The sequence below is a fragment of the Nicotiana tomentosiformis genome, chromosome 1 (assembly GCF_000390325.3).
Source record: "Nicotiana tomentosiformis chromosome 1, ASM39032v3, whole genome shotgun sequence".
Classification (NCBI taxonomy): domain Eukaryota; kingdom Viridiplantae; phylum Streptophyta; class Magnoliopsida; order Solanales; family Solanaceae; genus Nicotiana; species Nicotiana tomentosiformis.
This window is the reverse complement of record NC_090812.1, coordinates 134,203,577-134,222,552: the sequence shown is the minus strand read 5'-3', so window position 1 is coordinate 134,222,552 and position 18,976 is coordinate 134,203,577. Positions and strand designations below refer to the sequence as shown.

At 40.7% G+C, this 18,976-nt stretch overlaps 1 protein-coding gene across 1 annotated transcript; it reads left to right on the top strand.

Moving 5' to 3' along the window:
• The first annotated feature begins 12,518 nt into the window (after positions 1–12,518).
• On the top strand, positions 12,519–14,156 carry LOC138910101 (uncharacterized). Its single transcript, XM_070201327.1, has 2 exons — positions 12,519–12,599; positions 13,755–14,156. The coding sequence occupies exons 1-2, from the start codon at positions 12,519–12,521 to the stop codon at positions 14,154–14,156; spliced, it is 483 nt and encodes a 160-aa protein (XP_070057428.1).
• Positions 14,157–18,976: the final 4,820 nt, after the last annotated feature.

Below are 18,976 nucleotides of genomic sequence, written 5' to 3'. Positions count from 1 at the left end.
AGCCCGCAGATGCGAAGAGGACGCCGCAGAAGCTGAAGGAGGCTAGCTGGTGAGGGCCGCATCTGCGATTCATTTTCCACAGATGCGGAGCCGCAGAAGCAACCAATTCTACGCAGAAGTAGAAATCGCTGGAGGCAGAAGGGTTCATTTTAAGACGGGACATAAGCTATTTTGGCACATTTATTTCACTTCTTGGGCGATTTTTGGGGTTTCCACCTAGCTATTGAAGTTAAGTAATTCCTACTCAATGTAAGTTTAATACATAGATTATGGGCAGATTTTAACATGTAAAATTGTGAAAATTATGGGTTTAGTTAAAAATTTTAGGTTTTGATAAAAATGGGATTTAACCACGAAAAAGATTATGAGATTGGGTGAAAATTATATATTTGAATTCGTGAGGTTATGGGTAACATTTATCTTCAAGAATTTCAGACATTCGGGCACATGGGCCCGGGTATAAATTTTAGGAATCTTCCAATTTGGGTTGGGTAATTACTCCAATAGTTAAATAATGAACTTTTGAATATATATTGATTTATTTACATAATATTTGGCAAGTTTTGGGTTGTTTGGTACCAAGTTGAGGATTTAGAGCGTATTTGTGGACCGGAAGTGAGCTTGAGAACGAGGTAAGTACGAGCTTAGGGAAAGAATAGAAGAATATTTAATAACTCTGAGAAATCCATGTCCTCTCGCGTCGCAAGCACTTCTGCGAGCAAGGTGAACCTCTCTATTCTCATAGGAGCGGGCTGTTTGCCTCGGTAGTTTTAATAGATGCATCTATGATTCGTGTCGTTCGACCCTCGCAGTGCACATAATATATTTTTGGATCGGGCCGTACGACCTCGGCATAAATCATGCGTGATAATACTCGGAGCCTAATTACACTTGATATTATTTTATAGCTTGAGAGATTATAATTTATTCAATGACAGAAATTGATTTGGAGTTAGTTGGTGTTGGTTAGAGATGTTGGAATTTACTATCGGTTAAAGAATCATTTATTCACTAGATGCTATTGTGTTATTATTATTATTATTTACATAACACTTGCTTACTTAGAATCTATGCATTTTATTTATTGGCCCATATTAAGTGTCGATGTCGACCTCTCATCACTACTACGTCGAGGTTAGACTGGATTCTTACTGGGTACATGTTATTTATGTACTCACGCTACACTTCTGCACTAATCGTGCAGGATCTGAGGCAGGTGCATCTGGCAGTCATCCTGGCGCGCATCCTTGATACTCCGAGACTTGGTGGTGAGCTGCTTTCCGAGTCCGTTCTGCAGCACTTGAAGTCTCTCTCTTTTGTATTTACTTTTTGTCTACTCTATTTCAGACAGTAGTTTAGTGTTTCTTTTTGTATATTCTACTAGTAGCTCATACACTTGTGACACTAGGTCTTAGAATTATACTAGTAGACATTTGATGGTTTTTTGAGAATTTATTTCAACACACTTGTTCTTATAAATACATGGCTAGTTTACACTTTATTTTATTAAATTTTCACCTCTTACTTAATAAAGTAAAATTAACTATTTCAAAATTGTAAAAAGAATAAATGCATATCTAGTTCACCGTTGGCTCACCTAGCGGCGACGTTGGGCGCCATCACGTCCTATAGGGGAAATTGGGACATGACAACATGGTATCAGAGCACTAGATTCACGTAGGTCTCACAAGTTATGAACAGGCCTCATAGAGTCTTGCGGATCAGTGCGGAGACATCCGTACTTATCTTCGACAGGCTATAGGTTGTTAGGAAACCACTCTTTCTTCATCTCATATCATGCATCTGATGTCGTGCTAAGTATCTTTCTCTTATTCTCTGGTAGATAGTGAGAACGCACGCGGTGGATGTGCCCGACCATGGAGAAGCCGCTCCCCCTGTTGCTAGAGGCCGAGGGAGGGCTCCAGCTCGTGGTAGAGGATGAGGACATCCTAGATTGCTCCAGTTGTACCACCAGTGGATCCGGTGGAGGATCCTGCTATTGAGGAGCAGGGCGAGGTGCCTACAGTAGAGCCATCCCCAACGGATTTCATGTCCGCACAAGGATTCCAGGAGGTCATGGGTCGTATGCTGTGATTCATGGATTCTATGACTCAAGCTGGTTTATTTCAAACAGACGCAACCACATCTCAGGCGGGAGGGGGGCACAGACTCCTACCGTTGAGGCTCCCGGCCATGCGGCGGTCGTATATCAATCCCCGGGTGCACTACCCATGGGCGGAGCCCAGCCAGTTGCAGCAGCTATACCTGAGCTCCCGGCAAGCCGCAAAAGCTATTGGACAGATGGACCAAGCTACACCCTCCTGTATTTGAAGGTGAGCAACATGAGGACCCCCAGGACATTATTGATCGTTGCAAGGACAGACTGCACAACATGACTATATTGGAGTCCCACGAGGTGGACTTTACCACTTTCCAGCTGGATAGCAGGGCTCGTAGGTGGTTGCAGTTATATCTTCTCGGCAGACCAGCAGGTTCTCCTCCCATGTCTTGGGACCAGTTCACACGTATCTTTTTGGATAGGTATATTCCACCCTCTCAGAGGGAAGAGTTGCGGTTTCAGTTCGAGCAGCTCTAGTAGAGTCAGATGTTAGTCACCGACTATGGGGTGTTGCGGATGCAGGGTCAGATTTGTATGCCCAATGTGGATGGGCTTCATGAGTTGATTCTTGAGGAGGCCCACAGATCGTGGTATTCCATTCATCCGGGGGCCGCCAAGATGTATCAGGATTTTAGGCAGCATTATTGGTGGAGAAGAATGAAGAAGCATATAGTTGCATATGTGGCTTGGTGTTTAAATTGTTAGCAGGTAAAGTATGAGCATCAGAGCCCTGGCGGTTTGCATCAGAGGCTTGAGATTCCTGAGTCGAAGTGGGAGCGTATTACCATTTATTTTGTTATTGGGCTACCACGGACTTCGAAGAAATTTGACACAGTATGGGTCATTGTGGACATGTTGACCAAATCGGCACATTTCATTCCTCTAGCAGTTACCTATTCTTCAGAGCGATTAGCTGAGATCTATATCCACGAGATCGTACGTCTTCATGGTATGCTGGTGTCCATAATTTTTGATTGGGCTACGCAGTTCACATCACACCTCTAGAGGGCAGTACAGCGTGAGTTAGGCACACAGATTGAGTTGAGTACATCATTTAACCCCTATACGGAAGGACAGTCCGAGCGCACAATTCAAATATTAGAGGATATGTTTCGTGTCTGCGTTATGGATTTCGGGGGTTCTTGGGATCAGCTCTTGCTGCTTGCGGAGTTTGCCTACAACAACAGCTACTGATCGAGTATTCAGATGGCTCCCTATGAGGCATTATATAGGAGGTTGTGTCATTCGCCAGTTGGTTGGTTTGAGTCGGGAGAGGTTCGGCTGTTAGGTCCGATTTGGTTAAGGATGCCTTGGAAAAGGTCAAGATGATCCAGGATCGACTTCGCACAGCTCAATTTATAATTCGTGATATTCCATTCATGGTTGAATAGATGGTTTTGCTCCGGGTTTTTCCCATGAAGGGTGTGATGAGGTTCGGAAAGAAGGGCAAAGTGAGCCCTAGGTATATCGGACCCTTTGAGATTCTTAGAAGAGTTGGTGAGGTGGACTACAAGCTTGCATTGCCACATAGATTATCAGCAGTTCACCTAGTGTTCCATGTCTCCATGCTCAAGAAGTATCACGATGATATGTCCCATGTATTAGATTTCAACTCAGTTTAATTGGACAAGTATTTTACTTGCGAGGAGGAGTCGGTGGCCATTTTAGCACGGCAGGTCCGGAAGTTGAGGTCTATGAGTTATCCTTCTATTAGAGTTTAGTGGAGAGGTCAGCCGATCGAGGCAGCTACATGGGAGTCCGAGTACGACATGCGGAATAGTTACCCACACCTTTTCACTAGTCCAAGTACCTTTCTATATCCTTTTTGAGGACGAACGTTTGTTTTAGAGGTGAAAAATGTGATGACCCGATAGGTCATTTTGAGTGCCTTAATTTTCATGTTCCGAGACCTCAATTATCTCCCATTAGCATTCCTTGATTTGCATGCGCAGTCCGTGTCTTTTTGTGGAAAGTTTTATCTGAAAAACTTAAGAAAATATGAATTTTAGCATTAAAATGATTTGAGTTAACTACGGTCAATGTTTTGTGTAAACGGATCCGGATCGGTATTTTGACGATCCCGGTGGGTCCGTATCGTGATTTTGGACTTGGGCGTATGCCCGAAATTGAATTCGTTAGTCCCTAACTTGATTTAACGTGATTTGTTGAAAACTAGTAATTTAAAGGTTTAAGAAATTTTGAAGTTTGACCGTAGGTTGACTTTATAGCTACCGGGTTGGGATTTTGGTTCCGGAACTTGGTATATGTTCAATTAACAATATCTAGATTGTCTGCAAAATTTGGTACAAAACGGAGTTTATTTGACATATTCGGACGCTCGGTTGTGAATTTGAAAGTTCTTAAGTTTCTTTGAAAATTTCATGCATTTTGATGTACAATTCATAGTTGTAGGTATTATTTTGGTATTTTTATCGTTATAGCGAGTTTGTATAATGTTATTACTCTTTTGTGCATGTTTGGTTTGGAGCCCGAGGGGCTCGAGTGAGTTTCAGATAGGCTACAGATCGATTTTGGACTTAGAAGATTACTGGTTTCACTATTGCTGATGTCTGGTGTATTGTTTTTTCCAATCGCGAAGCTACTCTCATGATCGCGAATGGCAATTTCGGACTGTGGAGTTTTTTCTTCTATGCGAAAGCGGAGAAGAGGTCACAAACGCGAAGCATCAGAAGGTTTACCCTTCGTGAACGCGGCCCTTCACTCGCGAATGCGATGAGTTAAGGGATTCTGGGGGAGGTAGGGGTTGCTCTACGTGAACGCGAGCCTAGGCTGGCGAACACGAAGGCCAGAGGGGAGGGGGGGACAGGCCATTGAGAACGCGTGCATCTCCTCGTGAACGCAAAGGAAACTAGGGCCGCTGCCCAGTGATTTAAAAGTCCCAAAGTCAAGATTTATCCCATTTTTCACCATTCTCAAGTTTGAGCTCGGCTTAGAGGCGATTTTGAAGAGACTTTTCATCCAAACATCATAGGTTAGTAAATTTTAACTTGTTTTATTCCATTTTCACAAACACCCATTGATTTTAACATTTAACCTATGCTTTTCCATGGTAAAAGTTAGGGATTTAGGTAGAAATTGGGAATTTTGAGAAATTGAGATTTAGACCTCAAATTAAGGCCGGATTTCGAAACTTATCACATAACCGGGCTTGCAGGTGAATGTGTAATTGGATTTTGGACCGAATCTCGAGTTTTGACCAAGCGAGCCCGGAGTTGACTTTTGTTGACTTTTTTCAAAATCATTAAAGATTGAATATTTTTCACTCGTAGGTAGTTTATAAAACTTATTTTGAATTGTTTGAACTATATTTGGTTAGGTTTGATTGGTTTGGAGGTTAGTTCTAGAGGAAAGGCCCCGGTTAAGCATTGATTTGATTGCGGAGTGAGGTAAGTGTTGGATCTAACCTTGACTAGAGGGAATTAGGATTTTTTGAAATATGTGTTGGGTGGATTATGTGAGAAAACAACATATATGCGAGGTGACCAGTGTATATATGCCGTCAAGATATCTGTTTTCCTTGTTTTTCGTTATTTCATGAATTATCTTGTTCCATGCCTTAATTGTTACATGCTTTATTTGAATTCTATGCCATAATTTTTATTTGTCATTTATTTATTCTCGTACTAAATTGTTCGTCCCTTCCCCGACTCCATGCTCATTTGCTACGTGCCTTTAATTGTTTTACTTGCACATTTTGATTGTCACATGTTTTACTTGTCCTATTGTTTTTTAATATTTGTTGCATTCTATGATGTAGCTTCATTTGCGTGTGTTTGTTTAGTTTGTTAGATATTGATAAACTTGTAAAGTTGAAACTTCGAATTGTTAGATATTCTTTGATTATTATGTGGTCCTTTTTTGCCTTGTACCTTTACTCTCTTGATAGAGAAATTCTTGTAAACTAGGCTATCAGATTGTTTATGTTAATTGAAAATATTTGTGGAGCGAGTTGCACGCCACAACGAAAATTGAAAGGTAGTGAATTGAAATGGTTGAATAAGAATGGATTTTGACATTAATAAATGATGATATGGTTGGATAGCGCGCCGCAACGGATTGTATATGTGGTATGTGACATTGATAAATGATGATATGTTGGGATCGGGTTGCATGCCGCAACGGTTTATATATGTTTACTTGTTGTTATTGTTGAATTGCCCTCGGCATTTATATATGAGATTATAAGACGTGTTATTCTGGGCTTTTTGATAATGAGGTTTTAGTTCATTTTCGTGAGTTAATTGATTTACTTCCATTTCCTGCTTCTTTTCACATTATTATTATTGCATAAAGGTTATTGTAAGTGGCCTGCTTTAGCCTCGTCAATACTTCATCGAGGTTAGGCTTAGCACTTACAAAGTGCATGGGGTCGGTTGTACTCATACTACACTCTGCACTTCTTGTGCAGATACCAGAGTTGGCCCTAGCGGCGCTCAGTAGCTTTTGCTCGGATTCAGTCGTTGTCGGAGAATTGAGGTATAGGTGCACGGCGTCCGCAGTCCTGAAGTCCTCTTTCCTTTATTATTTACTGTTTTATTGAGTTTCAAATAGTGTATTTTGTTCAGACCTTGTTTGTAGCACTTTATATGTTCATGTACTCGTGACTCCGGGTTCTGGGTTATGTTTAGACTTCGTTGTTCGGTATTATTTTACTCTACTTTATACTTGTATCGTTATCATTGTTAATATTTTTTTTCAATTGTTAAAATCAGTTAATTTTCTGTTTCACGTTGGCTTGCCTACCAAGTAGATGTTAGGCACCATCATGACCCCGAGGTTAGGATTTTGGGTCGTGACAAAGAGTACAAAAACAAGTATACACATACATAACTAGGTCGGGACAGGGCCCCACTGTATCCAAAATGACTAGAACATGTGCTTCGATACCTAACAACTTCTGAATAGCAGCTCCGAAGTAGTGTAGTGCAACGACAATTCAATTGGAGCAGGCACTTTACTAGGAAGGGACGTCACTTGCTCTATCTATACCTGTGGGCATGAACACAATGCCCCAAGAAAAGCGCATCAGTATGGATAATGTACTGAGTATGTAAGGCTAAGAAAGCAAGTAAATCAGAGTCATAACATAGGAAATATGAGTGTGTGATTTCAACTTGAATACTGAAGACAATCCATCAAGGTGAAATCTTTAGGAACTATAGACCATGAATCATAAATGTATGCAAACTTTTGTAAAACCAAGCCACGCATTGGGGCCATTCATTAATTTATACTATAAATAGGTATACAGATCTTCAGCCGCTCTTTGGGGCACAATTCATCACTCCATACCCGACCTTATTAAGGACTCGATCATACTCGGCCACAAGAGATCTCGGTTGTACCCGGTCACAGAACTCAGCGTAGAAATCCTCAAGACAAATCGGTAGCCTCACATCATACATCATCATACCCTGCCACACAAGGACTTGGTAATATCTCATGTCTCATCATATCCAACTGATCGGTGGTTGCACAATTAGTGTCGTACCCGACCGAATATTGCACTGCTCGGTAAAGTAAAATAGATACATATATAAGTGCAATACAGTAGTAGTTTCAAGAGCTAAAAAGTTTACACTCACGATGAACCATACTCTCCGACCATATGATGCCAAGTAGGAACAATTTAGACTTTGAAAGAAATGCTACTAACAAGAACGCACAAGAATAGAATAAAATTATTGAGAGGGGCTTAGAACTACCAAACCTAACAGTGCAGGAACAATTTAGAAAGAAGGAGAGACTTACACTAATGCATGCCAAGAAAGAAGGTTTCCCAACATACCTTGTTGAAGAACTAACAACACTTCTATGATGGTGAACTTTGCCTCTAATGAATCTTCAGAATCAATGGCACCAGATGTAACGACCCGACCGGTCATTTGAGATTTAGTGTTCCATTCGATGGTTTGCGACTTTAAGTAGCTTCATCTTATATATTATGACTTGCCTGAATGGTTGGTTTCGATTTTTGAGTGGTTTGGGATTGATTTAGAAGAATGATTCTCATTTTAGAAGCTTTAAGTTGGAAGAGTTGACCAAGGTTTGACTTTTGGATAAACGGACTTGGAATCAGGTTTTTATTATTTTTTTAGGTTTGTATGATGAAGAACTTAAGAGTTTATAAGTTTGACAAAGAGTTGAGTTTGATGTTATTAGACTCCAATTGGTGTTCCGAGACTTTGGATTTGTAACGACCCGACCGGTCATTTTGATCTTTAAGGTTCCATTCAGTTTTTGAGGTCTTAAGTGGCTTCATATTATATACTATGACTTGTGTGCATGGTCGGATTTTGTTTTTGGATGTTCGGGATGAATTTGGATGAGTGATTCTCACTTTAGAAGCTTAACTTGAAAATATTGACCAAGGTTTGACTTTTGTGGAAACGACCCCGGAATGGTGTTTTGATGGCTCCGATGGGTTTGTATCATGATTTTGGACTTAGGAATATGCCCGGAGTCGAATTCGGTAGTCCGTAGATTGATTTAAGTTGGCAATTTTCAGGCTTAGAATTTTGATAAGTTTGACCGTAAGTTGACTTCAGAGCTATCGTGTTTGGATTTCAGTTTCGGGATATGGAATTGGTCCGTTTCAACATTTGGAACTTGTACACATAGTTTGGCGTCATTCCGAGTTGATTTGATTGGAATCAGACGCGCAATTGTGTTTTTAGATGTTCTTGAGTTTCATGTTGATTTCATGTGTTTTGGAGGTCCGATTCATGGTTTCGAGTGTTATTTTTATGATTTGATCATGCGAGCAAGTTCGTGTTATGGGTTTAGACTTGTGTTAATGTTTGGTTTGGAGCCCCGAGAGCCCAGGTGAGTTTCAAACGCGTTGCGGAGTGTTTGATAGAGTTTAAGTTCTACTAGTTTTGCATAGATGCCTCAGGTTTCGCATTTGCGAGATATGGATCGCATTTGTGATATTAGGCTATAGTCTGCTAGGTTCACGTTTGCGAACCCAGAGTCATAGTTCGCATATGCGAACCCAGAGTTCGCATTTGCGAATGGGCCTGGGCCGGGGCAGTTTCGCATTTACAATGAAGGGTCGCTTTTGCGACATGTCCAAAGTTCGCAGTTGCTAACAAATCATTGCATTTGCGATGACAGTAGGTATGTGAGGTTCTTCGCTTTTGCGATTGTTTCCTCGCATTTGTGGGGTTCCGATATGTGAGCCCCAAGTTGCATTTGCGACACCTGTGCTTCGACATAAAAGATGAGGGACGGGATTTTAGTCTCATTTTCACATCTTTGAACCCTAAACTCGGTAGGAGGCAATTTTGAAGAGGTAGTTTCATCTACAATCATTGGGTAAGTGATTTTATTCAATTTTCAACTATTTTACATGATCATATGTGAGTTTTAATATCAAAATTATGAGAATCAAAGTGAAAATTTGTGAAACTTTGTCAAGTTTTTGTAAAATAATAATTTGAGTTTTGAGAGTTGATTTGGACTAGGATTTTGAAACTAATCACATATATGAACTCGTGGGGTTATGGTTAGTCGCAATCTAATATTGGACCGGTGTTTTGACCGTGCGGGCCCGGGGTAGATATTTGTTGACTTTTGAGGAATTGTGTAGTGATCATAACTTTAATTATTGGAATTGATTTGTCTAGTATTATTTGATATTATTAAATCAATTTTGATTAGATTTGAGCCGAGCGGAGGTGAATTGTAAAGGGAAAGCTATTTTATAGTTTTGATTGAGGGTATTTGAGCTAAATATCTTGCCTACGGTTGTGTGAGGGAACTACCCCGTAGGGATTGGTTTGTTTACACTATTTTAACTACTTGAAAGACGCGTACACGAAGTGACGAGTGTGTACACGGCTTATATACAGAAAATTGACCGGTTTAGTCTCTTAGGTTCTTATGTACATTAAAATGAAGTTGTCTTATCATGTTAAATCCTCCATTGCTAAATTTACCCTTACATCTCGTATTTGAAGTCGATTGGTTCATGTTCTACCCTTTATTGCCAAATATACACTTATATGCCTTACTTGAAGTTGTAACCTCTTTTATTGCCATGTTATCTCTTCCGATGTTTTTTTTTATCCTTAATTCAAGTTATTGTTATCTCTTCCATTGTTGACTTATCCTTATTTTAATTCATTGTTGTATGTTATCTCTCTTATTGTTAAGTTATTCTTATTTGAAATCATTGTTACATGTTATCTCTCTTATTTTTGAGTTCTTCTTATTTGGAATCAATGTTACATGTTATCTCTCATATTGTTCAGTTACTTTTATTTGATAGCGTTTCCCTCAATTATCTTTCTTATTGTTGAGTCATTCTTCTTGAAATCGTTATTACTTATCATGTCTTTCATTGTGAACTCGTTCTTCTATTTCTTTGTGTTTTGTAATTCTTGTGTTGATTTACTTGGCGTACTCCTGTGTTATTGTTATTGTTGTGGTACTCAGTATTGTTGAGCCGAGGGCTATGCGTGGTTGCGGTATTGGAATTGTTTCAAGGAAATATTGTGACATATGGGCACATGTGGTGCGAGTTGTTATATTGTGTTGTTATGTTTTCGGCACACGTGATATTGTTGAGAGAATTGTCGGGGTGTTCGCACGTGAGTTGTCCGTGCTATTATTATTATTGATATTGCACATGTGGCGAGACAAGGCAGGCTATATATGTGGGTCTGCACATATGGAAACACAAGGCGGGAATATTAATGTGCGTGTGGCGAGACAAGGCAGGCATTTACTTTATTGTTGCGCATGCGACGAGACAAGGGGGGCTATGTCGGGATGATTTATAATGACTTGTGATGGCTTGGGGGCATTGTTGTTGATAATATTTGTGTAGTGGTGTTCCTACTTTGTGTGAGTCATGCATTTTACATTTTGTTGTGTTGTTTCCTATGTACCATTCGTTGTCTCTGATCTTACTTGTTGACTTATGTTGTGATAGAACACTTGCACAATCATACATCGTAGTTAATCACTCATACCAGTCCAAAAAGATAAACCTTGATGTTATTGATCATTTATATGTATTCTTGTATACTTGCCTTCTGTGCGTGAGTTGTACTATTTGCATGTGAGTTGTCCGTGCGGATATGAGATATTTCTGCTATTGGCACGTGAGTTGTCCATACGGTTATGAGATATTGTTACTTCTAGCGCGTGAGTTGTCCATGCGGATATGAGATATTCTCACTCTCTTAACACGAGAGTTGTCCGTGCAGATATGAGGTGTTAACGGTATTGGCACATGAGTGGTCCGTGTAGCATGTGAGTTGTCCGTGTAGTTGTGATTTGTAATGTTGGCACAAGATGCCAAGTGACTAGGGCTCGTCTTTTGGGACCCGTGATTTGTGATTATGAGGTGTAGCACCTCGGGGAAGTACTTGTATAAATCTTGTATGAAAGCGGTTGTTTTGTTGGGGTTGCTACCTGTTTTTCCCTTACTTGGTTTCACCAGACTTTAACTGCATTCTGCTTAGTTTACGTCGTTATTACCTGTTGCTTCTTGTTGTTAATTATTGTTATAGTTCTTATTGCAAGTATTTTAGCATCATTCTTACCATGTTTAGCTTTATATTATTCCCTATTAGTTTTATATTCATAATTGTACCTGTTATTAAGTCTAGTAGGTGTATTGATTGTTCCTTGTCACTACTCCACCGAGGTTAGTCTTGATATTTACTGGGTACCACTGTGGTGTACCCATACTACGCTTTCTACACATTTTTGTGCAGATCCAGGTACGTTGGAGAGCGCGGGTCATTAGTTAGCTGACTGTGAGTTGCGGCGGAGACTTCAAGGTATACCTGCCATCGGGTTCATAGGCCTTGGAGTCACCTTCTGAAGTTTTACTTTGTACTATTTATTTCCATTCTGGAACAGTTGTACTTAGATATTTTCTAGAGGGGGAGTCCAGGCTCATTTCTATGCTTTTCCTTTTAGGACGGAAGCGATTACGTCAGATGTTGTCATCATAGGTATGGTTCCGGTCTATCATAATGATGCATTGGTTTTAGTTGATCCAGGTTCAACTTATTCATATGTGTCATCTTACTTTGCTCTGTATTTGAATATATCTCATGATTCTTTGAGTGCTCCTGTATATGTATCCACACCTGTGGGAGATTCTATTGTTGTAGACCATGTTTACCTATTATGTTTAGTCACTATTGGTGGTTATGAGACTAGAGTTGATCTATTGCTACATATTATGGTAGACTTTGACAAGATCTTGGGCATGGACTCGTTGTCGCCCTATCATGCTATTTTGGACTGTCACGCCTACACTGTGACACTGGCAATGCCAGGGTTGCCGCGGTTGGAGTGGAATGGTGCATTGGATTATATTCCTTGTATGGTGGTGTCCTTTCTTAAGGCACAATGAATGGTTGAGAAGAGGTATGCAGCATATCTAGCCTTTGTGAGTGATGTCAGTGCTGATACTCCTACCGTTAAGTCAGTTCTAGTACTGGGAGATATCCTATATGTGTTCCTAATAGACCTACATGGCATGCCGCTCGAGAGATATCGATTTTGGTATTGACCTGGTTCCAGGCACTCAGCTTCAAGAATTGCTTGATAAGGGTTTCATCTAATCGAGTGCCTCGTCATGGGGTGCTCCTATTTTGTTTATAAAGAAAAAAGATGGCTCTATAAGGATGTGTATTGATTATAGGAAGTTGAACTAGGTTACAGTGAAGAACAAGTACCCACTACCTCACATTGATGAATTGTTTGATCAGCTTCAGGGTGTTAGAGTGTTCTGGAAGATGATTTAAGGTCAGGGTATCATCAGTTGAAGATTCAGGATTCAGTATCCCGAAGACTGCCTTCAGGACTCAGTATGGTCACTACGAGTTTCTAGTGGTGTCATTTGGGCTGACCAATGCCCCGGCAGCCTTTATACACTTGGTGGATAGTGTACAAAGACGTATCTTGATTCTTTCATCATCAAGTTCATTGACAACATCTTGGTGTATTCTCGCAACCAGGAAGATCATGAGCAACACTTGAAGATCGTGCTCCAAACCTTGAGGGAGAAGAAGTTATAGAAAAATTCTCCAAATATGAGTTTTGGTTTAGGTCACGTGGTGTCTAGTGAGGGGATCAAGGTAGGTCCAAAGAAGATTGCAGCGGTTCAGAGTTGGCCCAGACCGACTTTAGCTACTGAGAGCCTGAGTTTCCTTGGCTTGGCCAGATATTACTACCGTTTTCTAGAGGGTTTCTCGTCCATTGCTACACATTTAACTAGATTGACCCAAAAGGGTGGCCCTTTAATATGGTCCGAGGAGTTTGTAGAGAGCTTTCAAAAGCTCAAGACTACATTGATTAAAGCCCCAGTGTTGGTGTTGCCTACAGGTTCGAGGTCTTACAACGTGTATTATGTTGCGTCGTGTATTGGAATGGCACTGTGTTGATGAAGGATGGTAGGGTGATTACTTGCGCGTCTCGACAGTTGAAGGTTCATGAGAAGAATTACCCTGTGCATAACTTAGTGTTGGCGGCCATTGTTCAAGCAATGATGATTTGGAGGGATTATTTGTACGGCGTTCCATGTGAGGTCTATTCCGACCATCGGAGTCTCAAGCATCTGTTCAAGTAGAATGAACTTAATTTGCAGAAGCGGAGATGGTTAGAGTTGTTGAAAGACTATGATATCACCATACTATGTCACCCGGGGAAGGCCAATTTGGTGGCCGAGGCATTGAGTAGGAAGGCGGAGAGTATGGGCAATTTGCCATATTTACCGGCAGCAGGGAGGCCACTAGCCATGGATGTTCAGGCTTTGGCCAATAAGTTTGTGAGATTAAATGTTTCGGAGCCTAGCCGAGTTCTTGCTTGTATGGTTTCTCGATCTTCTTTGCATGAGCGTACCAGAGCGCGTCAGTATGACGACCTCCACTTGCTTGTCCTTAATGATACGATACAACATAGCGATGCAAAGGGGGTTTCCATTAGAGATGATGGGGTGTTGAGGATGCATGGCCGGATATGTGTGCACAATGTTGATGGGTTGCTTTAGTTAATTCTTGAGGAGGCCCACAATTTGATAGCATCAAGGACAAGGATAGAGTTTTGGAAGCTCTAAGGCCATTTACAAGATCTCAAGCTAAAGAGTTGCACTCTAAGGTTGCTGGACTTCAATGGCAAATAAAGAAGCTTTTAATTGTAGAGGAAGAGCTCAAGCCCAAAGTAGATGAATTATCCAAGTTTTATAATTATTTGGTGATCCAAATTGAAGTCTAAGAGGAGGAAGATTGGGCCACCAAATCAGCCCTTGAAGTCCACCAAAGGGGCTCAAAATGAGCTTAAAAGAGGTCCAAAGGGGGTGTTTCAAAGGGAGCCCAATTGGAGTCCAAATCAATGGCCCAAACTAGTAGTTTTAAGGTCCAAATCTGCCCCAAAGGGATTTGGCCGCCCCCCACCTAATTGTAATGACTTTTCTTACTCCTTAGCAATCACCCTACCTAATTGTAATGACTTTTTATGCCTTAGCAACCACCCTACCTAATTTTAAGGACTTTTTGTGCCTTAGTACTCCTATAAATAAGGAGTTCTTCTTATTCATTGAGACACTTCATTATTGATTAAGTATATCATACTTTGAGAGTTCTTTTGAACTTTTGTTACTTGTGCTTTGAGATTTATCTTTCAACCTTTACGAGTTCATAGTTCAAGGTAGTAAGATTACTTCTCTATTATGATATCTTTGATTTCTTTGTGGTATTCTTAGAAGGCGATTAATACTAGTTATTAATTATTGTCTCAAGTTACTCGTAAAGCGGTCAAGATCCGAATCTATTGTTTTGATTTGCTTTTAAGTAAAGGCGTTTGATTTCTTCAATAAATCAAGACGTTGTTGCTTTGATCTTGTCAAGGCTATAGAACTTGCGTTCTTGGAAGTTCTTGGAATTCTTTCCTTGAATTTTCCCATATCCTTTATTTTCTGCCCTTAAGTGCTAGTTGTTCAATTCCTTATTGTTATTGCTTCCGTATTTACTTTTCAAATTCTTACTCTAGTTTGGATTCCCGACCTTGTCGTTATCACAGTTCACGATATTCCATCCAGCCAGGTGCCGCTAGGATGTATTAGGATTTGACGCAACACTATTGGTAGAGAAGAATGAAGAAAGATATGGTGGATTATTTGGCTTGGTGCTTGAACTATCAGCAGGTGAAGTACGAGCATCGAGGCTGGTCAGTTTGCTTCAGAGACTTGAGATTCTCGAGTGGAAGTGGGAGTGTATTACCATGGATTTTGTTGTTGGGCTCGCACGGACGTTGATGAAATTTGACGTTGTATGGGTTTTTGTGGATAGGCTAACCAAGTAGGCACATTTCATTCCGGTGGTGACTACCTATTCTTCAGAGCAGCTAGCTCAGATCTATATCCGTGAGATTGTTCGTCTTCACGGTGTGCTGGTGTCACTTATCTCTGATCAAGGCGCGCAGTTCACATCGCATTTCTGGAGAGCAGTGCAGTATAAGTTGGGAACATAGGTTCAGTTGAGAACAATATTTCACCCTCATACGGACGGACAATCCGAGCGCACCATTCAGATCTTGCAGGTTATGCTACATGCATGTGTTATTGATTTTGGGGGTTCATGGGATTAGTTTTGTCACACCCCAACCTCGGAGAGCGCGACCGACGCTCAACCGAGTGAACCCGGTTAGATTCTTTCTACCCAACTCACCCATGATCAAGAGAAGACATGATTTCATTAATTAGACAGTAGGAAGATCATATATACAATACTAAATCGTCTCATTGGTTACATCATCTTTAAGTTTCAAGATACACACATTCTTATGATTCGAGTGGAACAAGAGATCAAAAAATAACATAATCTGTTTGACTTTTCTAGCACCCATGTACAACCCACATAGTGTCTACGGAGCCTCTAAAATATACAAAAGAGTGTTATGATAGTATCGGCAACGAGGCCCCAGCTATACCTCAAAACATGATAATAATATGAACAAAAGATACAATACATGACCCCGGGATGAAGTGGGGCTCACCAACTCTGTTGGGAGGAGGATGTACCACTATCGCTGATCAACACTGCCAGCTATGGAACCACCTGCATCCATTTAAAGATGCAGCACCCCCGGCAAAAGGGACATTAGTACTGTCAAATAGTACTAGTATGTAAAACTAAACGCCATCTCAATAGAATGAATAATAATACAAGGGGGAAACAGTTATGAGTTCAATAAGAGCTTCAACAATACTAAAACAACAAGTAAGGATCACATAAATTCTCAAGTCAATTTCCATGTTATTAGGTTGGATGATATTTAGAGCCGATATACCATAATTCACAATACGTTTGTATTCTTACACGGAGTCCGATCTCGACCCAATTGGCTAGGTCGTCTCATTTGAGACATCAAGCATAACCACAATTTCATTATATTTTCCAGCATAATTACCACTACGTGTGTGGCATGGCGTCCGATCACGGCCCGATCGGCTAGGCCGTCTCACCCGAGACATTACCTTTTTCAGTTAATCATCTCACATCATACTTTTTCCACATCCTTTCAATTCATTGGCTCTAGGGGCCACTATAAGGTTTCCCATTCAAGACATTAAATTCACATATGAGCAATTTGGGAATCTTAGGCACATAGAGGCTTTTCATGCAATTTGGCATAACAACCTTTATTCGATCTTGACATGAAGTCTTAACATTTCTAACACATATTCCACAGTTTGAACACATCCTCAAATGGCAACATGACATGATGAAGTATTTAGAATAAATATTGAAAGTACATCCCTCAACACAAACACATTAGGAATAGCCAATTCTATAATGATCAATTTGGGACTTACACCAATTACATAAACACCGTGGGATTCGATTCTAAGAAGAAGGGGTTTTAGCCAACATACCTCAATTGAGCTTCCTTTAAACTTTAAAATGTTCCGGAATTCTTAGCAACTTTGATCTATTTTAGAAATATAATAAGTTGGACCAAAATTAGGAAGATGATCATGGTTCTAGCTCATTTGAGCATTTTATCAAATACTAGGTGCGCATTAATGTTTTTAAGGCCCTTTTGTAAAAAATTCCAACATTCCCCAACCCATTCTCTACCATTTTTAGCTCACAACCTCCCCACATTCTTTGATAACACATGCATGCAAGATAACAACTCCCACGCCCAAAACGTATCTTACTAATTACTCAATTCTTGACAAAATTCGAAATTAAGGGTTAGGGTGTAGAATCTTACCTTTAGGATGAAGACTTTCCTTGATAATCTTTAAGGATTGAGCAAAAATTGTTGGATATTAGGTTGAAGGTTACTTCCCCACTCTAAGAACTCTTTCTCACTCTACAAATATCAGAAATATGCTCAAAAATGGACTATGGAATATGTTTTAACGAAATAGGGTCGGGTTTAAAAACCCCAAAAATGAAGCTCGGAAACAGGGTATGCGGTCCGCATATCGGCCGCATAATCTGGTGCCAAAACTGAAAAAAATCTGCCTGGGTTTGCGGTGGTTATGCGGCCCGCAGACCTGTTCTGCGGTAGCATAATGCGCCGCAAAACCTCCCTCCGCAAAAATTCTAAGGCTGATTGTGCGACAAAAGTGCGGCCCGCTAAATGGTTGTGTGGTCGCATAACTGGCCGCGAAATTGACATAAAAATGGCCCAAGTAACTGCTTCACTCTGTAGCCATTCTGCGGCCCACAGAGTGATTATGCGACCGCATAATGGGCCACAGAAATTCCCATCTCTGCAAAATATTTTCCTTCAACTCCCCAGCGCACTGTTTAATCCAAAAAGTCTGAACCGCGACGAGCAATCTTGCTGTGAAGAATTTCTAGTATTATTAAACTCGCCTATCCCGGCATCACGGAACCCCAATTTTTAGGAAACATTTCACGGGGCCTTACAAGTTTCAACCGCTTGCAGAGTTCACCCACAACAACAGCTACCAATCGAGGATTTAGATGGTTGCTTATGAGATCTTATATGGGAGACAGTGCCATTCTCTAATTGGTTGGTTTGAGCCGGGAGAGGATAGGTTGTTAGACACCGATTTTGTTAGGGATGCCTTGGATAAAGTCAAGTTGATTCAGGATCGGCTACGTACAGAACAGTCCAGGAAGAAGCGTTACGCCGATCGTGATGTATCATTTATTATGGGAGAGAGGGTTTTTCTCCTTGTTTCACCCATGAAGGGTGTGATGAGGTTCGGGAAGAAGGAAAAGTCGAGCCCTAGGTATATTGGTCCTTTAGAGATCCTTGAAGGAGTTGGTGAGGTGGCCTACAGGCTTGTATTGCCACCCAATTTATCGGTAGTTCACCCGGTGTTCCATGTTTCCATGCTCTGCAATTTTTATGGTGATCCATCACATGTAGATTTCAGCTATGTCCAATTGGACAAGGATTTGACTTATGTTGAGGAGCTGGTGGCTATCTTGGACAGGCATGTCTGAAAATTGAGGTCAAAGAACATTGCTTCACTGAAGGTTTAATGGAGGGTCATCAGGTCAAGGAGGCGGCCTGGGAGACCGAGCAAGACATGCAGATTCATTATCCTCAGCTTTTCGTCACTTCAAGTATGAGTCCATGCACGTTCAAGGACGAACGTATGTTTTAAGAGGGAGAGAATGTAATGACCCGACTGGTCATTTTGTTTATTTGAGCCCTGTATCCCCTTTTGATGCATCACACATGTGTATATGCGGTTTTATGACTTTCAGGGTTGGTTAGTTTCGTTCTGGGAAGGTTTTGGGTTAATTTGGACCCTTTGGTTCTTTGTTTAGAAGCCTAAGTTAAAAAATAATTACCAAAGTTTGACTTTTATGAAAACGA